The sequence below is a fragment of the Scyliorhinus canicula genome, chromosome 20 (genome assembly GCF_902713615.1).
Source record: "Scyliorhinus canicula chromosome 20, sScyCan1.1, whole genome shotgun sequence".
Lineage (NCBI taxonomy): Eukaryota > Metazoa > Chordata > Chondrichthyes > Carcharhiniformes > Scyliorhinidae > Scyliorhinus > Scyliorhinus canicula.
In genome coordinates, this window is record NC_052165.1 from 74,215,008 (window position 1) to 74,237,930 (window position 22,923).

General features: G+C 45.0%; 1 protein-coding gene across 3 annotated transcripts in view; it reads right to left on the reverse strand.

Moving 5' to 3' along the window:
* Positions 1–22,923, reverse strand: part of ipo8 (importin 8) — a 115,760-nt gene that overhangs the window by 19,222 nt on the left and 73,615 nt on the right. For all 3 annotated transcript variants that reach the window (XM_038781106.1, XM_038781107.1, XM_038781109.1), the window contains 6 exons: positions 14,849–15,014; positions 12,507–12,667; positions 6,557–6,682; positions 4,879–4,945; positions 2,827–2,952; positions 1,133–1,230 (listed from right to left, as the gene is read on the reverse strand). In XM_038781106.1, coding sequence (XP_038637034.1) covers positions 1,133–1,230; positions 2,827–2,952; positions 4,879–4,945; positions 6,557–6,682; positions 12,507–12,667; positions 14,849–15,014 — 744 coding nt within the window. The remainder of the gene's footprint in view (positions 1–1,132; positions 1,231–2,826; positions 2,953–4,878; positions 4,946–6,556; positions 6,683–12,506; positions 12,668–14,848; positions 15,015–22,923) is intronic.

Below are 22,923 nucleotides of genomic sequence, written 5' to 3' on the forward strand. Positions count from 1 at the left end.
CCTCGAACCCCATTAACCCCCGCCCACACCCCACCATACTCCTCTAACCCCCACTGACACCCCCCCACATCCCATCATACACCTCTAACCCCCACTGACACCCCCCCACATCCCACCATACTCCTTGAACCCCATTGACCCCCGCCCTCATCCCACCATACTCCTCTAACCCCATTGACCCCCGCCCACACCCCACCATACTCCTCTAACCCCCACTGACACCTCCCCACATCCCATCATACACCTCTAACCCCCACTGACACCCCCCCACATCCCACCATACTCCTTGAACCCCATTGACCCCCACCCTCATCCCACCATACTCCTCTAACCCCATTGACCCCCGCCCACACCCCACCATACTCCTCTAACCCCCACTGACACCCCCCACATCCCACCATACTCCTCGAACCCCATTAACCCCCGCCCACACCCCACCATACTCCTCTAACCCCCACTGACACACCCCACATCCCATCATACTCCTCTAACCCCCACTGACACCCCCCCAAATCCCACCATACTCCTCGAACCCCATTGACCCCCGCCCACATCCCACCATACTCCTCTAACCCCATTGACCCCCGCCCATACCCCACCATACTCCTCTAACCCCCACTGATCCCCACCCACATCCCATCAGGCTCCTCTAACCCCATTGACCCCCCCCCCCCACACCCCATCATACTCCTCTAACCCCACTGATCCCCGCCCACATCCTATCAGGCTCCTCTAACCCCACTGACCCCCACACCCCATCATGCTCCTCCAATTCTGGCCTCTTTTGAATCACAAATTGGAATTAGAAAATGTGTTACTGCAGCTGTTGTTTTTCCAAATGGGACATTGAGCCAAGAACCCCATGTTCTGATAAGTTTCAAAGTCCCATGGCACTTTGCAATGAAGCTCTCCTGGTGTACTGAGCAACATCAGTTCCTAAAGCAGATTCACTGATCATTCATCTCATTGCTGTTCAGGTGGCCCTGATGTAAACAAACTGTCTAAATCTATTCCTGCATTACAGTAGTGACTAAACTTTCAAATAATTAATTGGTAGGGTGATTTGAGGATGTGAAAGGGGCTACAGAAATGCAGAGTCTATCTTTCTTTAGCAACCGCCTTAAGAATTTACCTTTTTACACAAGTTGTAAATAATCTCGACGTTTTTAGGATTAGACAGAAACGCATCTGTGTCCACAGTCACATAATTGTGCAAAAGAGGCATCATATCTGAAAGACAAAATAATAGAATTTCTCCGGTTTAAGCATTTTACATTAACAACCAATCTATACACTCACTCCCTCAATAATTATAAAATAGTTTCAATGCAGAAGGAGGCCATTCAGTGTCATGTTTGTGCCAGCTCTCTTGGAGAGCAATTCAGTTAATGCCATTCCCCTGACATTTCTCTGTAAACCTCATGCAATAATTTTCTCTTTATGGGATGTCTTGAAATCATGAAAGCTGCTATATAAATGCAAAAAGAATATTTCAGGATGCTTCAGAGGTAGCAGAAAGGAAGAAAAATGTTGAGAAGGCTCACCAACAGCTTGATCAAAGAAGTCAGCGTTTGTAAGATCAGAGAGAACCAGTTAGGGGAGGTCCTCCAAAGACAGGACTGAGACATTCTGAAAAAGCTGAAGCCCGCCATCACTGGTGGGCTGAGGGAGGGTGTCAGCAAACACATGAAGCCAGTGTCAATGTCCTCCGTGCACTGTAGTGTTACCCATTGTTTTCCATTCTCCTAAGTTCTTATCAGGATATGTTTAAGTCCCTGGTGCACTGCAGGGTTCCCTCGCCAAAGAGCAATACAATTGAATTTTGCCTGTTATGCCACTATGGTCGAACCAAAAAAAGAATTGGGTACTCTAAATTTATTTTATTTAAAAAAAAAGGCATATATGGTCTGAACCTTTTTATATTCATGGCATAAAGATTTCCTCATTCGAGCTGAAATACATCTTCATTGATCTTTTTAACGTTAGGATTGCACAATCTTTTAGCAACAATTTCAAATTTGGGCAAATGCCACGTGAAATTCACCATGTATTATTTGATTGGCTGTTGTTACTGGTTATACTGTGGAACCATCAAAACACACCAACATTACTAATGGCAGATTGATGCAGAGTTCAATGAAACCCTCTTCTAGGATATCCTTCTCATAACTCACTTCCATTCAGTTGGAGAGTCACTTTTCTTTGACATGTTCATGCCCCAAATCCAGATGAGTTTCCCATGGTCTTTATCAAACCCTGCACGAAGCTCAATACAAGCAACATTATATTTCTGACACCCAACTTAGTTTGTCAACAAGACAGCAGTAATCATTGAATCATAGAATTTACAGTGCAGAAGGAGGCCACTAAGCCCATTAAGTCTGCACCAGCCCTATGAAAGAGCATCCCACTTAAACCCCACACCTCCACCCTATCCCCCTTTATCCCCGCAATCCAATAACCCCACCTAAACTGTAAATCTTGCTTACCTAGAATTAAACATGGTTCCAGCATGGGAAGCTGCCAATGGGCCGGTCACGTCTGTGTTATTAGCTTATGTCTCACATTTAAATAAGCACTGAAAGGAAAGTGGGTTGGGATTATCACACAAGAGGGTTTCAATCTGCTTAAAAACATAGGACAACCAAATGGATTTGGTCAAGTTTAGCAGCGTGGGATTACCAAGAATCCAAATCCTCCATCGCACGGATTTTACTTTGTTGGGTGCTTCTACCAAAGATAAATTATATATTTAAAGTGAAACCTTTCATTGCAACATACAAGATTTTTCCAAAAAAGTATATCCAAAGGAATAACCGTGAATACCTGTGAAATATTCAAAGCAGTCTTGCTGAAGGACTTCATACAGAACACCAAGAAGTTGCCACATATTAGAAGATATTACTTGGCACGTTAAGCTGTATGCTAGGGACAAAACCTCTTCGTAGAATTCTGGAGCAGGAAGAAAGTAGGGATTATTGTTTAAGAAATCTCATACAAAGGAAGAATTACTACATGTTAATTTAACTGCTGATATATTAATTCAATATCAGACTAAAAATACAGCAAGATTACCAGCTATTTTATTGGAGCAGTAAGGTACTACAAAAAGAATTTCATTAGCAGTCCAACTATTACTTCACACTGAGGTATCGGATAAGCATAAAATATTGAGGAATGACAAAAAAGCATTATATAGTCAAATTAATATTGTCAGCCATAGCTCAGCGACAGCACACTTGTCTCACACTTAATTTAGACCGACACGCAGTGCAGTACATAGGGAGTGCTGCATTATCTGAGGTGCAGTCTTCCAGATATGCTGTTAAACAAAGACACCATCTGCTCGCGCAGGAGGTTGCAAAAGATCTCATGACATTATTTCAAAGAGCAGGGGAGTTTCCCAATGTCTTGGCCATTATTTATCCCTCAAGCAACATCCACTAAAAACAGATCCTCTGATTATTTATCTCTTTACTGCCTGTGGGATCAATGACAAATGATTTGTTGTGTTTTCCTACATTATAACAGTGGCAATACTTCAATGAAAGGTTCATTGGCCGCAAAATACTTTGGGCATCCTGAGGCTGCGATGGCTCTATATGAATGCCGCAAGCCCCCGTTTTTAGTTGTTCCTCTAACGTCAGTCAGTTAAGTGTTGAGAGTTTTGTTTTAAAATTGTTTCATGTCAGAGCTGAGGTAGGAGTGTGACACCCAATTGACACAATTTTGGAGTGTCTCTGTTGCTCCCTCTCACCACCGACCCTCTAAGTTGCAGCCTCTGCCACACTCCAACCCTCTCTTTTGCTGCCAACCATCCAGCTTGTGGTTAACCCCCTGCAAGCCTTAGCTGTCCTTCCTGGCTGTTGACACTCATCTCCAGAACCCTCACTCACAGCAAGGGCTCAGGAATGGGAAGTGCCAAGGAGTGGCAGAAGGTTCAGAGTAAGGAAGGGTCCACAGCAACCAGGTGGGCCAGTGGCCATACGTGTGGAAGGAGAGTGGAAGGTTCGGCAAGCAAGGAGAGTCAGTGAGCCAGTGTTAAGTAAATATTAGGATGTTCATTTTATATTTTTTAATTTATTTTGTTTCAAACGTTATTGTATTTACCAATGCAGGAATTTAGCAATGGGGATGGCACAGTGATTAGCACTACTGCCTTAACGCCAGGGACCCAGGTTCAATTCTGGCCTTGGGTGACTGTCTTTGTGCAGTTTGCACGTTTTTCCTGTGTCTGCGTGGGTTTCTCTGGGCACTCCGGTTTTCTCCAACATCCCAAAGATATAGGTGAGGGTACAGGGATAGGGCGAGGTGTGGGCCTAGGTGGGTTGCTCTTTCATAGGTTCGGTGCAGACCCGACGGGCCGAATGGCCTCCTTCTGCACTGGAGGACGTTCCTGGTTCTAAAGTATTTCAACTGACAGGGTATAACGGTTTTAATTTTTTTTCTGATGAGGAAGGTCCTACAGAACTTAAATAAGGCTTTTCCATTGGCTTTCAAGGAAAATTTGATTCAACTGAAGATGCTTCACTCAAAAGTTGCACCGTTCAGGAAAACAACTGAACTTTATGCCAGGATTTACGGTAATAATAATTTTTTTTGTCAAAAGTATGAAGTTACTGTGACAAGCCCCAAATTCCGGCACCTGTTCGGGTAAGCTGGTACAGGAATTGAACCTGCGCTGCTAGCCTTGTTCTGCATTACAAACCAGCTGTCTAGCCCACTGAGCTAAACCAGCCCATTGGTGCACGTCTTTTCTTAAATATTCCGTTAGGTTTTTGTCTGCTGACAATTCAAAAATGCTAACATTTGTATAACCATATCACGGTCCAATTGCCCTTCCAATAATAAAAGTTCAAACAAGTGTTACGACTGTACCTATTACGTGTTTCTGAAGTACTAGTCCAATGACCTGCAAACAGATGCCCTCGAGCTGCAGTGTAATCTAGAGGATGGGGTGGAAATGGAGGAGGAAAAAGATGTGTGTACTGTTACTCTGGAATAAACAGGTAACAATCTAGATGAGCAAGCAATAAAAAAGATCCATTTACTCAATATAGCTGCCAGAGATTTAACCTTTTATGTCTATTTGAAGGATCAGTAACTCTTCAAAAATAGGGACCACATTGCTCAGAATTCAGGGTATAATGAAGCAGGTGGCTGTAGCATCTAGCCCTAGATGGATGCTTTAAAGTAGAAAAAAAACAAAGTTATGTTCTGGTTTCCTCTGCCACTGAATAGTGTAGCACCTATTTGCAGTACCAAAGAATCAAATCTTTTGTACCACCCAACAATAATTAACTGGTGAAAAACCTCCTGGAATGTCATAACGACCAAGCAAGCAATTTAATGTTACATTGAGCAATAAGGGCTGAGCAAAGCAAATGCAGTGAAAAGAAGTTCATGAAAACAGGGGGGGGAAAAAACAATTGTTCAATGTCATTAAGTCACAAGAAAAGTTAGGGATGAGGAAAAGCCATTTGACCTATGAAACGTCCTCATTCAATAAAACACAAAGGTTTTTCCTCTTAACTTTAGATTTCTTTCTCCATTTTGAGGAGGTCCTTTCTGCCACATGCTTCTGTCACGCAATTACAATTGGGCTGATGTGGACCATCAGAAGGTTTGTGCATTTTGTTTGCTTACTGGCTAAGAATGTTTTACTACATTTAAGGAACAAGAGAAACCCAAATTGCTGCTGGCCAATATCGCCCTGCAAAAGCAGTGTAATGTGCCAAGTAAGTGAAGCGAGGTGAAAGGGTTGGGAGCTGTGGGGTCGAAGTTGAGGAAGTGACTGAAGATGGTTTGGCACGAAAGACAAATAAAGAGAATTGATAACAGAAAGACATCTGCTGCAGAGTAAAATACAATCGTGCATTGAACCCAATCGCACTTTTGTCTTGAAGGCAATTTGACAGACTGGTAATGTTTTTAAAACTGTTTTTATTTGGCCACTGAGCAGTCACTGGTTTGTTGTGTGAAGAAAAATGAATGGGTTTTTAAGAGAAAACCTCTGATTCGGGACGCTTGATCACCAGGCAGTGAAAAACACCCAAATCTTATCCCTTCCAAATAGAATTTCATTTAGTGAAGCATAGCTTTCTGCAAGGTTTGCGCCTATAAACCTCAAGTCTACCTGCTGCTTGTGTATTTGCACACACATTTTGATTGCCACATTAAGCCTGATCCATTTTCCCACTCTTTTCTTTCCTTGTCCACATCACACTTTCATCTTCAACATTCGCCTCCTCAGAGATTTCCCTTATTTTCCCTCTTTACCTATGGTGTCGTCTTCTGTATTACTGTGCAAAATTACTGAGCTATCAAATTCCTCCCCTGCTCAATCATTCCCCCTCCCCACCACAAAATGTCCACCTGCTCCAAGCAAGAACACTGTCCACCATTTTCTCTACACACAATAAATGTACAAGTTACAAAGCCAATGGCTGCATCTCTTTCTTCCATCACTCAAATTACATTCATGTTATTGTCACAACATAATGAACCGCACCATCTAGACAGTAAATGATTTCAGCCAAATAAAATGGTCACTAACCTCCTTGTGAGCCTCCACCACAGTCAAGATGGTGTCTATTGTGTTCAGGATACCCATAGCCATCACAGTCTTGTCTTCTATCTCTTCATACGCGTCACTTTGGAGGACTTTGCTGAAAGTCATGGCCTGAGAAGGAAAACAAAAACCTCGTATTTACACTTACACTTTTGTCTGGAAGCGTGCAGGCACCAAAATTATTTCACAGAAGATTAATTCTGCACACACAATTCACAAAAATGATTAATGACAGGTAAGAGGGAGCGCTAATGGCAGCAATATCCAAAGCTTTAGGAAATCAGTGCAAACTCAGTAGTCTATGGGTCTCACTTCCAGATGGCACCGGGTCTGAACATGGTTGCTGCCCTTAATGATCATTCCAGTTATCCACTAATTACAATATAACAAAAAATATAATCAAGAGTACCTACAAGATTGTAAAATGAAGTATAGGTTTCAGCCGTGCATATGATATCCAATTCAAATTTTCTTGGCTGGAGTGGTGTCTCTTATTAATTTCAAATGCTTCCACAGCCTCTTATCCTCCTGGGCTCTGTAACCGCCTCCAGTCCCACAACTCTGCGAGAACTGCTCTTCCCCATTTCTGGCCCCTTGTGCAACTTCATTTCTTTCTTCCAACCATTGCTGGTCATACTCAAAGCCAATATTGTGCTGAATGACGGTTCGAAGGACCAAATGGCTTACTCCTCCTCCTGCTTCATGGAACGTAGCGTGTAGCTTTCGAAGCTCTGGAATTTCCTACCTCAAACTTGCCAACCTCTCTCTCCTCCTTTAAGACACTACACTAATTAAAACGTACCCTTTTCTTATCCCAACTTTTGGTCACCAGCTCCAATATCTCCTTCTTTGGCGGGTTATTATTATTGTCACAAGTAGGCTTACATTACACTACAATGAAGTTACGGTGAATATCCCCTAGAATTTTTCTTCGAAGGAGAAAATACACAAAGGGAGAATTCAGAATGCCTAATTCACTTAACAAGCAGGTCTTTTGGAACTTATGGGAGGAAACAGGAGCACCCGGAGGAAACACACGAAGACACGGGGAGAACGTGCAGACTCCGCACAGTGACCCAAGCGGGAATCAAACCCGGGTCTCCGGCGCTGTGAAGCAACAGTGCTAACCACTGTGCTACCATGCTGCCCTCACTGTGCAACCCTGCCACCCTTATCTAATTAGGTTCTGTCTTTGGACATCTTAGAATGTTAAAGACACTATTATAAAAGCAAACTACTCGAGGTGGATTACCAATACTTGCTTAATCCTACAACTGGCAAACAGGAAAACAATTTCAGACCCAGTTTGAGCTATTGTGTGCTGGCAGGGCGGTCCGTCAGTTACAACGCTCCAGGGACACGTTCTATGATTATGGGGAGAAGGCCACTCGTCTTCTGGCTCACCAACTCAAACGGCAGACAGACTCCTGGAAGATTAACTCGGGCAGCAACCTAATTTCTGCCCCTCCCCAGGTTAATACAGTTTTTAAATCCTTTTACCACAATCTTTATAGATTAGAGCTCTATAGCGTTGATGTCCTCGAGTGAGTGGAAGGGTACCTGTCAGGATGGGGTAAAGCATCAGTTGTTTCTCTATTTGGATGACCTACTTCTTTATATTACGGACCCAGTTACCTCCCGAGGCAGCATAATGAAGTTGCTTATTTTTTCGGCTCCTTCTTGGGGTATAAATTGAACTTGGGCAAGAGTGAATGCTTCCAAGTTAATACCACTGGGAGGCAAGCCCAATAGGAGACGTGACCGTTTTGCCTTTCTAAGACAAGCTTTTGTTATCCGGGGGTCCGGGTGGCTCACAACTGGGCCTCGCTGGGCCAGACAGTTGGGAGGCTTGGCCCTCCCGATTTATTGTTCTCCAGGCAGCACGGTAGCATGGTGGTTAGCATAAATGCTTCACAGCTCCAGGGTCCCAGGTTCGGTTCCCGGCTGGGTCACTGTCTGTGCGGAGTCTGCACGTCCTCCCCGTGTGTGCGTGGGTTTCCTCCGGGTGCTCCGGTTTCCTCCCACAGTCCAAAGATGTGCGGGTTAGGTGGATTGGCCATGCTAAATTGCCCATGCTAAATTGCCCGTAGTGTCCTAAAAAAGTAAGGTTGGGGGTTGTTGGGTTACGGGTATAGGGTGGATACGTGGGTTTGAGTAGGGTGATCATTGCTCAGCACAACATCGAGGGCTGAAGGGCCTGTTCTGTGCTGTACTATGTTCTATGTACTGGACTAACATTCAAAAAAATACTGGTGCGGATTGGTGATTCCGAACCTATTTGGGGACAGATGGAGGCACGGTCCTGCTCTACTTCGTCTCTTCACGCCATGTTCACTGTCCTTTGCTCCCACCAGATCTCCCTCAAACCCAGTGGTGGTCTCCTCTCTTAGGATTTGGGGACAGCATTTTAAGCTCCATTCCCTTTCGTCACCAGCCCCTATTTGCAACAATCACCCAACAGTTAAATCTTGGGAAGTGAAGGGCCTGGAGCGGTTTGGGGACTTGTTCATGGAGGGGAGGTTTGTCAGTTTTAGAGAGTTAGCTGATAAATTCCAGTTGCCCAACTCAAGTTTGTTGCGTTATTTTCAAGTTTAAGATTTTTCACATGTGGCTTTTTCTTTCCTTTTCCCTGGCACCACGTTCTTCCTTGATGAGGAGGATTCTGTCCCTAGGTTGGCTTGGAGAGGGGCCATATGGCCACATTCTGCTCTGTTAAGCGATGTAAGGGTAAAATGGGCCCCATTCTTACTGATAAGGTTTGGAGCGAGGATTTTCACATGGTTAACTCCATGTCATCATGTGCCCAGCTGAACCTGGTTCAGTTTAAAGTCCTTCACAGGACGCACTAGGGCAAGGATGAGTGATATTTCCAAATGTAGAGGATAGGTGTGATCGCTGTTCTCTTGGTCTGGCTAGCCATACACACATGTTCTCATCCTGTCCCAAACTCGTAGGTTTCTGGGCTTCATTCTTTAATACCATACTGGAGATACTCCATATAGATTTGGTTCAGTGTCCGCTGGTGGCCATATTTGGTGTGTCGGATTCGCAGGTGATTCAGTCTGGGGTAGAGGCACAATAAGTGATTATATTGTCACCTTTGCCTCGCTGATAGCCTGGAGGCAAATATTGCTTGGTTGGAGGTCTCCCTCTCCGCCCAGTGTCTACTCGGTTGGGTGACAATGCCATTTCTGCATTTCGGAAAGGTCACATTCACCACCAGGGGGTCTATCTAAGACGACAGCCATTTATTTTCTTTTTTAAGCAGTTAGTCACCGTTAGTTGTTAATGGGTTTAGGTTCGGTTTAGTATTTAAGTTAATTACAGGTTATGTGTTTTTGTTTTATGCTTTTATGCTCAATTGTGGGTTTTTTCTCTCTCTTTTGTGCTCTTTTGTTCTGGTTTGTATTATTCATTATGAATTTTTTTCATAAACATATTTTAAAAAGAATAAAAGCAAATTGCTGTAATTTCAAGTTCAGCAAAAATATGGTGGGAGTGCTGCAATGACAATACATTTAAATAGTCAACAACGGATTCCTCAAAGCACTATGCAAGGCTAGTGCGGCACCTTTCTGGAGATTAGCGTCATAAGCAAGGACAGATATCTGGCCGGCCAATGCAAGGTTTGCAGCTATAATCTAGTGCTTAGGTCAGGTCATATAAATTCAGCAGCATTGCTGTTATTACAAGAACTACCTGTGTTTTAACACCAACATTTTCAATGGAACTAAAGCTCTTTTTTCACTTGGTTCTGGTCTCACGCATTGCTAAGTACTGGTCCCATTCCACAGTGAACAGAACTCCACTGTGTGTAACTGCTGCAGCCATCCACAGAGTTACAAAACCATGAATTATGCTGATGGGTCTAAGAACCTCATGCAGCTCCTGTTTTGCTTGTTGGCCAGCAATACATCAGGGAGTTCATGGCTACATCTGCTCATGACTAGAGAAGAGAAGTGAGGCATTGCACATCTCTTTAATTATGGTGCATCAAAATGGATAAATACTTCTGGTAATTGCTTCTGTGAAGAAACTTGGGACGTTTTATTCCTTCAATTACATTATATAAATGTACAATTGTTTTTAAAGTTACAGAGTTTCAAGACTGCGATGCTCATGACTCCAAACATTAAACTCAAAATCACTGTGTACAACAAGGACTGTTTTAAGCTTCCTTCAGTTCACCAGATCACACTTTGCATTTTAAACTTTGAGGGTTTCAAAGCCCCCTCAAGACTCACGAGCACCTAATCACAGCTGACACATTAATGTTGTGCTGCATTGTCAAGGTGCCTTCCTATGGATGAGGCGCTGCACTGCCGCTCCGTCTGCATGCTTAGGTCGATAAAGGCACAGAATCTAGAATCAGGAGGCCATTCTGTGCCAGCTCGCCGAATGTGCAAATTTTCCCAATGCACCATCTCTCCCAAACACTCTCCCTATAACCCTGCACATTCTTCCTTTTCCGATAATAACAGATAGTAATCCCGTGACCTCCTGAACGCCTCAACACAAGGGTCCTGATGGTAGTATTGGAAAGAAAAGAGCAGGATATCCAACCCAACATTTTCTCTTTAACCAACATCACCAAGGGATTATATTGTTATTTGTTCATTTTGTTTGTGGAATCTTGCTAATATCAATGACCATTATAAAATTGCTTCGAGACATCTTGAGAATATGTCAGGTGCGATATAAATGCAAGCTCTTTTATTCTTTCGACAATTCTGTGCAAATATTGCCATCGGATGATTGGAAATTAAATAATCTTTATAGGTTACTTTTAATCCGACAGCAACAGGTTTATACAATAACTTTTCATAACACGGCTGCATTACCAAAAATGTTTTTTAAATTACTGTGCTACAAAGTTCTGCAATAGAAACTCTGAGTTGGGAGGGTGAAGTGATCGTGACTGTTGTGACATCACAACTGATATCAATGATTTAACTCAAACTATTTAAATGGAAGGCAGGTATTTCCATTATTATAAGATTTATTTTAATTTTAATTCTCCATCACTTGGAAGTACGTGATTTTATAATGTGACTGCTGCAAATCATATACACTACGATTTTGATCCACAACACTGGAGTTGTAGTATCATAACAGCACAGCTTAAAAGTGGTCAATCCTACTCTTTTCACGAACAGCACTTTCTACATTAAACCCCAAGGAATCGAGGTAGAGTGCGTTAAACCAATCCCCAACGAAACAAAGTAATGTGTACTTACTAACATTGGAAGGAGAAGTTTGGAGGAAGAGGTAAGAGAGTCAGAGTTAATAAAAAGTAAAGAAAAATGGTATCAATGGGAGAACATCTCAGTTATTTGCCTTATGTGCTCTTCACTCACGAAACAAGGGACAATTGCAAACAAAACATGGAGGCAATGGAATTCAAAACAGTCAAATAAAAAAAAAAGACTTCATTATATGTAGCAACTTTTGCCACTCTGGACATCCCAAAGTGTTTTACAGCCAATTAAGTACTTCTGAAGTGTCATCATTGTTCTAATGTAGGAAACACAGCAGCCATTTGGCACACAGCGACGCGATAATGCCCAGATAATCTGCTGTTTAAAAAAAAAAGGAATAAATATTGGCCAGGACATTGGGCTGAATTCCCTTACTTTCATTTGGAATATCGCCAATCATTTGCGTCCACTAGAGGGGATAAAATGGGTTTTCTCTTTAATCCCTCATCTAAAACATGGCACGTCTGATGGTAGTAGTGCACTGAGAGCGTCAGGCTAGATTATCTTCGGATTGAGATGTGAGCCCAGGCCCTCCAGACTCTGAGGCCAGTGTAATATTAGCCAGCTAAAGTACAGCATTACTGAGCACTTCAAAGACTCAGACTTGTTCAATTAAAGGGTCAACCCATTGAGCTGCCAACGTTATCAATAGATTCAGATCTCAGTTGAGTACTTACTAAATGCTGTGTCATGTCAACAGCAATAGTGGTCATCTCCTCACTGTATTCACATATCATCTTCTGAATGACGTTGGTGAGATCGTCATTCTCGGTTTCTCGGACAACATGGAGTAGCTCTTGCATTACTGGCCTTACCGATGGCTTTATGTATTCCTTAGCTGGAGAGAAAATATTAATATATTAGTTGCAAGTATTTTCTTAGTTTCTTGACTTCATTTCTCTTGCCCCAAATATCTAGACACTCCTATTAAGCCAACCTAGTTTCTGTGATCCTTCATAGCCTCAGTTGCCACTGCACTAAATGTAAATGTCACCACAGTCCCAGAGGACTGGTGGTGATTTAACCCGAGAGCCACCACACCTCAGACCAGGGCAAGAAGGTGGGATCTTCATGAATAACCTCAGTCAGTACGGGAATTGAAACCTCAGTCAGTACGGGAATTGAAACCGAGCTGTTGGCGTCGTTCCACATCATGAACCAGCCACCCAGCCAACTGAGCACTATACAATAGCGAACAACAATTTGTGCAATAAGCTCCATTTTCCGGTTTAAATTTATTTTTTTCCTCCACAGTAATGCAAACTCAGCTGAAAGCACGATTGACGTTTGAAATTGTGCTTAAGAGCAGAGAGATTCCAATACTTATTCAAGAGAACAACAGCCAGTTGAAGATAGATTACCAAGCTATACAATCCAAGAGCGGTGCTTCCAATTGCGAGCCGACAGGACAGTAAGTTCAAAGAGGCTGCTGTTGCATCTACATAGAATCATAGAATCCCTACAGAGCAGAAGGAGGGCATTTGGCCCATCAGGTCTGCACCAACCCTTCGAAAGACCACCCCACCCAGGCCCAATCTCCTGCAACCCCACCCAAACTTTGGACACAAAGAGACAATTTAGCATGGTCAATCCACCTAAACTGCACATCTTTGGACTGTGGGAAGAAACCGGAACAACCGGTAGGAAACCCATGCAGACATGGGGAGAATGTACAAACTCCATGCAGACAGTCACCAGAGGTCAGAATCAAATCCTGATCCCTGGCACTGTGGGGCACCATCCTGCTCATCATTAGCTCCTTTCGGATTAAAGATATAACACTACTGAATTGAAGAATCTAAGAGGACCAGAAATATTGAGACATCTATTCAGCTCTCTATTAGCTAACTGTTTCCCTAGGCCTGCAAGGTGAAAACTGACCCAAGTACCCCAGCATAAATGTATTTAAGCAGCCACATTACTGTCCAATATTTGTCTGTAGTCTTCTGCTCTCCAACCCCCAATCAGCACATGCGATGACCAGCATTAAATCAGGAGTCAGGAATCATAGAATTTCAACAGTGCAGAAAGAGGCCATTCGGCTTATCTGAGTCTGCACCGACCCTCTGAAAGAGCATTCTACCCAGGCCCACTCCCCTGCCCTATCCCCGTAACCCCACCTAACCTGCACATACTTGGCCACTAAGGGGCAACTTAGCATGGTCAACTCACCTAACCTACATATCTGTAAACTATGGGAGGAAACCGGAGTACACAGAGGAAACCCACTCAGACATGGGGAGAGCGTGCAAACTCCACACAGACAGCCACCCAAGACTGGAATTGAACCTGGTGCTGTGAGGCAGCAGTGAAAATCAGCACAGTTGCTCTTTATGCCATTCAGTTCCAAGTTGGCAAGCCCAGCAGAATAGGAAACATAAAGTTTCAGTGCTGCTGATATAGTGAGAGAGGATAGCCTGCTGGTTCGAAATAGAGTGATAATAGTGACTGCCTCCCTGTGTCTAATCATGAAATACTCTGCATCAGGCATATAAGTGGACTAACAGACACTGTTGTTTAGGCTTCAGGACCTCCCTGCCTAATAGCACAGCGGATGTATCTACAGCACACCGACTGCAGCAGTTCAAGAAGGCAGCTCTGAAAGGCAATTATAGATGGGCAACAAATGCTGCCAAAAGTCCATGAAGTCCACAAACCATAAAAATGAATTAAAAAACCCAGCAATCAATATTATCTTTCTGACCCAGAAGCATTTCCACCAGTGTTTCTGCACTGGTGCAGGAGTACAACAAAATTGGCAGAATACCTATTCAAAGTGCCAATTTTTTTTTTATAGTGACCTGGAAATGGACTAATTTAAAAAAAAGTTCTAATATCAGTCGACTTTTATTTAGCTACCACAACATGAAAATGCATTCTGGTTTGCTTGAATCTAAATATTTGGTCAAGGATCTGAGAGGCTCAATCATCTATGTCGTACAACATAGAATAGTAACCAGCCCAAACAACTGCAAGAACTAAAGGTGACATTTCAGCGCAAGAGCTCTCTTTGACTCACCTTGATCTTGGTTACTTATAAGCGTCTGGAGGGCTATAGCAGCTTCTACTTTGACTGGCATCTCTTTATCTTCAATTAAACTCTTCTTTGTCAACTCGACTGCATTTCTTAAGTTGAGATCATTTGTGAACTTCAGATTGCAAAATGAATGAAGAACCCAACAAGCCTAAAAAACGTGAAGTCAGAAGCAATGAAAATAATCAGTCTTATTTGAAATGGGTGACTGTGCATTTTGAAAGAAAATGGTTCGAACAAATAGGTTTTGTCCATTGTTGGGCGATTACATTCATGTCACTTAAGTGGCTGAGGAAGGATCTGGAAGTTGGGAGTTGAAACATTTCAGTAATTTACAATCTTTCCAAAACAATCTAATGGTTACTTCAATTGCCTCAACCACAGTTCAATGTCATGGATAAGAAAGGTGAAATTTTTTTTTTTACAAATAAGCTTTCCGAGCTGATCAGGTAGTGGTGAAGTAACTTCACCTCAACAGAGGTGAATTGCTGTACTCAAGAGAAAGTGGGGCTTCAGTATGTTCAAATATTCTTCCAGCTTTTTCCAGAGTTTCCAAATCACGGAGACACTTCGCGAAAACGTGAATAGTGGAATTCCGCTGGACAAGTTGAACTTTTATTAAGTATTCAAGTTGGCAGCTTAGACCAGGCTGATCCAACTCAAATCAAAATGGGTGCGAGAGCTCCGGTGCAAATCTTTCTCAAGACCTATAATGCTTCAGTGGCACACTGCAAAGTATAGAGCAGGGGTGGGCAAACTTTTCCGTGCAAGGGCCACATTCAGAAATTCACAATTTTAAAGGGCCGCATAGTATATTAAGTAAAATAATTAATATTTAAAATAGCCAAAATAAAAGGTTTTTAAAGAAAAAAAAGCAATTAATTTTTATTAATTAATTTTTAAAGTAGAAACTTCACATGAAACACATGTTGTGCCGAGCAATGATCACCCTACTCAAGTCAACGTATCCACCCTATACCAGTAACCCAACAGCCCCCCCCCCCATTAACCTTAAAACTTTAAAAAAATGAAAAATAAAAAAAAATGTTAAAAAATTTTTTTTTTTTATGACTTGATCTTGGTGGGCCACATGAAGACCTTTGGCGGGCCGCATGTGGCCCGCGGGCCGTAGTTTGCCCACCCCTGGTATAGAGTATACCAAACAACTTGCAGTGTGTGGAGGGATTTTCACTGCGAGAATAAAACTATTAAATCATAAGATCAAGGTTGGTATTGCACCTTTTCACAATGGTGCTGTTTATTGTTGGGGTGCTCCTTCTAAAATAGGACAGCTCAAAAGCATGACATACTAAACTGTCTCTATTAACAGACAATTTTTACCACCATATCTGTCTCAGCAACAAAAGACAAAAAAAAGTTACTGTGAAAAGCCCCTAGTCGCCACATTCCGGCGCCTGTCCGGGGAGGCTGGTACGGGAAACACAGTCATGGTCATGGAGTTATACCAAGATTAGTGTACAATGGCCTATTTTAAATACAGTTAGAAGTTACGATTGCCAGCCTGAAAGGCACGATATTGGAAAACAAAAGTTATTTCCTGAAAAATACATTGATACTTTACTCCAACCTCTTAACCAAAGGTCTGGCATTGATTGTAGAAAATATGGCAGCCCGAAATCTATTTTAGTTTGTTTTTTTTAAGCAAACAATTTTGAGGTATTTTAGGCATATAGAAAAAGTGACATTGTACAGTACAAAAAAAAGTCAAGACACAAATTACAAATTAAACATAGTGCAAACCATGGCTCTGTTTACACACAGACCTACCTCAATATCCCCCTATACTCTACCCTTGACCCCCCCCCCCTTACTGACGCTTATTCCTCTGCGAAGTCAGAGGAGTACCTTCGGGCGAACCCTAGTAGCGAACCTCTCAAGGCGAACTTGACTTTCTCTAGGCCAAGAAAGCTCGCCATGTCCGATAGCCATACCTCAACCCACGGGGCTTTGAGTCACTCCATGCTAACAGTATTCGTCGCCGGGCTACCAGGGAAGCAAAGGCCAGAACGTTGGTCTCTCTCTCTTCCTGGACTCCCGGGTCCTCCGAAACCCCAAAGATTGCCACCTCCGGGCTCATTACCACCCAGGTTTTCAGTACCCGGGACATGACATCTGTGAATCCCTGCCAATACCCAGAGTTTAGGGCACAACCAGAACATGTGCACATGGTTAGCCGGCCCTCCGGCGCATCTAGCACACGTCCTCCAGCCCAAAGAATCTGCTCATCCGAGCCACTGTCATGTGGGCCCAGTGCACGACCTTACACTGGATCAGGCTAAGCCTGGTGCATGTTGCGGTCGTGTTTACTCTGCTCAGGGCTTTTGCCCAAATACCATCCTCCAGGCTCCAGGCTCCAGGCTCCCCCCCCCCCCCCCCCCCCCCCCCCCCCCCCCCCCCCCCAGCTCCTCTCACTTAAGCTTCAGGTCCTCGTTCTGCATGTCCACAGCTCCCATTAGTTCCTTGTAGACATCTGAAACTCAACCCTCTCCCATCGCTCCCCTAGAAACTACCCTATCCTGCCTCCCCTTCGGCAGGAGACGTGGGAAGGCTGGCACCAGTGTGCATACAAAATCCCTCACCTGCAAGGATCTAAAGTCGTTCCCCCTCGCCACCCAAACTTCTCCTCCAGCATCCTCATGCTCGGAAAGCTCCCTTCCAGGAACAGATCCCCCATCCTCACAAGTTCGGCAACGCCAGCCCCTTCTCCTCTGCTCCTTTCAAGCATCACCCTCTTCACCCGCGGGGACTTCCCTGCCCATACAAAGCCCAGAATAATTTTATTCAGCCTCTTAAAGAAGGACTGCAGGATAAAGATGGGGAGACACTGAAAAACAAACAAGAAAGGCGGGAGAATCGTCATCTTAACAATCTGCACCCTCCCCGCCAAAGACAGTGGGAGCGCATCCCACCTCCGGACCTCCTCCCTCACTCGTTCCACCAGTCGGGACAGGTTGAGCTAATGCAACCTGCCCCAGTCCCGTGCCACCTGAATCCCAAAATATCAGAAACTCTCCCCCACTTGCCTGAACGGCAACCTCTTCAGCCTACTCTCCTGCCTCCTCGCCTGAATTACAAACAGCTCGCTCTTAGCCATGTTCAGTTTGTATCCGGAGAACTGTCCAAATTCCCTTAGGGTTGCCATAATACCGTCCATCCCCAACATTGGGTCCGATACATATAACAGCAGATCATCCGCGTATAACGAGACTCTATGTTCCACTACACCCCAGACCAGCCCTTTCCAGCCCCTAGAAGCTCTCAGTGCAATTGCCAGCGGCTCTATGGCCAGCGCAAACAGCAGTGGAGAGAGGGGGCAGCCCTGTCTTGTCCCACGGGGCAGTCTAAAGTAGTCCGATGTTGTCCTGTTCGTCCTTACACTCGCCTCCGGGGCCTGATACAATAGCCTAACCTAGTCGATGAATCCCGCCCCGAACCGTCCTAGTACCTCCCACAGCTAATCCCACTGGACCCGGTAAAAAGCTTTTTCTGCATCCATGGCTACCACTATCTCTACCTCCCTACTCTCCGGGGGCATCATAATCACGTTGAGTAGCCTTCTTATGTTGGCCACCAGCTGCCTCCCTTTACAAACCCGGTTTGGTCCTCCACAATTACATCCGGTACACAGTCCTCAATTCTGGTCTCCAAAATCTTGGCCAGTAACTTGGCGTCTACGTTGATCAAGGAGATCGGCCTGTATGACCCACAGGCCTCCGGGTTCTTATCCCGTTTCAGAATGAGCGAGATGGTGGCCTGCGACATCGTCGGGGGGTAAACTCCTCTGTCTCTTGCCTCGTTAAAGCCCCTGACCAGCACCGGCCCCACTATCTCGGCAAATTTTTTGTAAAACTCCACCGGATACCCATCCGGCCCGGGGCTTTACCCGACTGCCACTCTTCGATCCTGACCAGGGCCCCCAGTCCGTCCACCAACCCCCTCCCCACACTTGGGAAGGTCAGTCTGACCAGAAATCTTCCTCAGTTGCTGCGCAAGCATTCGACTGGCCTTCTCCCCATGCTCATAAATCGTACCCTTTACCTTTCTAAGCTGCTGTGCAGCCTTGCCTGTAGTCAGCACCCCAAACTCGGCCTGCAGCCTCTGTCGTTTCCTGAGTAACTCTGGCCTCGGGGATTCTGTGTAACTCCTGTCCTTCCGTAGAATTTCCTTAATCAATCGGTCCGTCTCTGCCCAACTGTCCTGTCCCTGTACGCCCGGATTGAAATCAGATCCCCTCTCACCACTGCCTTCAGTGCCTCCCACAGCACCGCTGCCGAGACTTCTCCAGTATCGTTCACCTGCAGGTAATTCTGCAGGCATTTCCTCAGCCTCTCACACACCGCCTCATCAGCGATTAATCCAGCTTCCAGTCTGCATGGTGGGCGCTGAAAGCTGTCCTTACAAAGCTGCAGGTCTACCCAGTGCGGAGTATGGTCCGATATGGCAATTGCCAAATATTCTGCCCCCACCATTCTGGCCAGCAGGTCCCTACTCACCACAAAGTAGTCAATTCGGGAATACACCCGGATGCGGGAGTAATACGAGAACTCCTTCGCCGTCGGCCGGCTAAATCTCCACAGATCTGCTCCTCCCATTTGCTCCATGAACTCTCTCAGTTCCTTTGCCATCGCTGGCAACCTGCCCGTTCTTGAGCATGACCGGTCCAGGCTCGGGTCCAGGACTGTATTAAAGTCCCCGCCCATGATCAACTTACGCGAGTCCAAGTTGGGGATCTTCCCAAGCATCCTCCTAATAAAATCCACATCGTCCCAATTAGGGGCATATACACTGACCAGGACTACTCTCACCCCTTTGAGCTTATCCCTAACCATAATGAACCTGCCACCCCCATCCACGACTGTGCCCTCCGCCTCAAATTGTACCCTTTTATTAATCAGGATCGCAACCCTCCTCATCTTAGAATCAAGCCCCGAATGAAAGACCTGACTGACCCAGCCCTTCCTTAACCTAACCTGGTCTGCCACTTTCAGGTGCGTCTCCTGCAACAAGACTATGTCCGCCTTCAGAACCCGCAGATGCGCAAACACATGCGCCCTCTTCACTGGCCCGTTTAACCCTCTAACATTCCAGGTGATCAGCCTGGTTGGGGGGGCACTTTGCTTCGCCTCGCTCCCCCCCCCTCTCCCAGCAGCACCATCCTATCACCTAATCCCTGCTCTAAGCTAACTATATGGACACCCCCCCCCACCTTGGCTCCCGTTGACTAGCTGCACTCAGCTATCCTGGGGCTCTCAGCCTTGGCACCAGCCCGTCTCCCACCCATTGTTCCCAGTCACCCCGACCCCCGCACACCACTTCCCCAGATCAGCCCTACTTAAGTAAACACTCTATACAAGTCATAAACAACACCCACAATCGCACAATTCAAGTTAAACAAGAAAAAAAAAAGAGATAAGAAATAACAGACACTCTTCAGTCCTACCCATACAGACACAGAAAAAGATTGCACAAAGTTCCCCTGAAGCATCCATTTTAACCCAACCCTTTTATCTGTTTTCTTTATTAATTCCCTCCCAGCTAAACTCCAACTAAGCAAAGAGCCCAAACTGGAAACATTCAGGAAAACCATGCAAAAATAAGAAAAAAAAGATACATCCCAAAACAGGAGAGGCACCACATACACTTAAAAGCTCTAACACGAGTCCAAATGTCCTCAGCTCAGGGCCCTTGCTTCTTAACGAAGTCCATCGCTTCTTCGGGTTCCTCGAAATAGTGGTACTGACCCTTATACGTAAACCATAGTCGCGCCGGAAAAAGCAGCCCGAATTTCACCTTGTTTTTATACAGTATCTCCTTCACCAGTCTGTAGCCTCCTCTCATCCTGGTCACGTCCGCGCTCAAATCGTGGTACACCCGCAGGGTGGTATTGTCCCAAATACAGCTTTGTGTGCTCTTTGCCCTTTGCAGCACCTGTTCCTTGTCCAGGTACCTGTGAAAGCGTACCACCATCGCTCGTGGGGGACCCCCTTGTCGCGGCTGCCTCACCTGCACTCTGTGTGCCCTGTCCACCACCGGCGGGCGCAGGACCACCTCGTTCCCCAGCAACTTCTGAAACATACCCTCCGCATATGCAGCAGCGCCTAGCCCCTCTGCCCCCTGCGGGAGGTCTACGATTCGCATGTTCTGCCGGCGAAATTTGTTGTCCAGGTCCTCCAGCCTTTCCAGAAGCACTTTTTGCTGGTCCCTCAGCTTCAGGATCTCCACATCCGCCACCATTTGAAAGTCAGCCTGCTCCTCCACTGACTTCTCCAACTGCTGGAGCTTCTCAGCCTGATCATCCAGCCATTTTCCCATCCGATCAATCGACTTCTGAAGTGGCTCCAAGTTGTCACGCTTCAAAGCCAAAAAGCCATTCTGCATAGTCCGCAGCAGCTGCTCCATTGTGGGCTGGGCTGTCGGCTCCTTGCTCTGAACACCAGCCATGCTGGTCTCTCTCACAGCCTCCACTGTGCCCTTACTCGACCACTTCTTCTGCTGTTTACGGTCCCTCCGGCTTCTTAGGTCCATACAATTCTGTATGGGTCCTGTGCCTGAGTACTATTGCTTTCCAGTTCCACGCTCAAAAGCGCAAAAAAGTCAGGGGAAAAGGTCCAAAAGTCCGACCGAAACAGGAGCCACCAAATGTGCGACCTATTCCCCCATAGCCGCCACTGGAAGTCCTATTTTAGTGTATTAAGGATAAATGCATAACTTAACTGATGGAAGATAAAAATTCAAAGAGAGAGCCTATAGTAAGAAGAATATAAAATCTCATGGTAAATAACTGAATTAACTAACAATTTTCAGATGATTACAAATAAATGCATACAATAAAAAAAGTGTACCCTCAGATTATTCACTTGTTTAAGAAAAGATCTATAGATCCAAGCTGCACAGGCCAGAACTCTAGGGTTTGATTCCAGTCAGGGAGGCTACTGAAGTAGTAATATTCACTTCATGCCTCTGGGCTAGAGAATGGACAGTGTAGAATGGTGAGGCAAGCTGACCTTGTCCTCTCTCACCAACAATCAATGGAGAGCGATTTAATGCGTCCTGATTTCAATCTACTTCTGCCAGAAAAGGTGTATTCAAGGACAGAAATCAGGCTTTGCTATCATACTCTCCATGGTCAAATGACCTGCTAACAGCTGCAAGACACGTGAAAGTTACTTTAGCAAGTTATTCGAGCTCACAGCTTCACACCCCTCAACACAGCATGGTGACACAGTGGTTAGCACTGCTGCCTCACAGCTCCAGGAACCCAGGTTCAATTCCGACCTTGGGTGACTGTGTGCAGTTTGCACATTTTCCCTGTGTCTGCGTGGGTTTCCTCCGGATGCTCCAGTTTCCTCCCACAGTCCAAAGATGTCCAAAGAATTAAATACGAAAAGTTATAATCCAGCTCAATACTAGAAATTTAAATTTTCTTCCTTAGTCAGATGACAGTAAAATTAAAATATTGTTTAAAATAAATATAACTTACATAGTAGTATTAACAAATGTCAGCACTGCATTATCTTGTACAATTATAGAGCTGAGAGTCTGCAGTACAGTAAGTTTAAAGAGGCTGCTGTTGGATGACCTTGAAGGAACCATCTCGTTACTGACTCAGCACATTCTTGAGTGTGACTTTGTTTCAGCAAACAGTCACTACAGAAAAGGAGAAAATTATAATCTGCGCGTGGCAGCAAGACAATCGTTTGCACCATGGTGGTCAAGAGCCCCATTCTGGCATGGCAGTCTCTGATGCATTAGCTGCAGAGGAAGACAATGGCTTAGAAGGTGTATGGATCACCGACTTCCATTTTCTCTCGGCCCTCTTCCCAACCAGATGTGCTTTTCAATTCTGCTTGCCTCGTCAAATACCATTCCAGTCAGCCTCCAGAGGTCACAGCAGTCAGCGACCGTCTCCTAGTTATCAGTCTCAATGCCGAGCATCTTCCCATCTTGCTGGCAGGTACCCTTATTGCAGAAGTATGGATGCCCAGGAGGTTGTGACCCAGCGGCCAATTCACTGTACAGAATGGAGTATGGTAGATAAA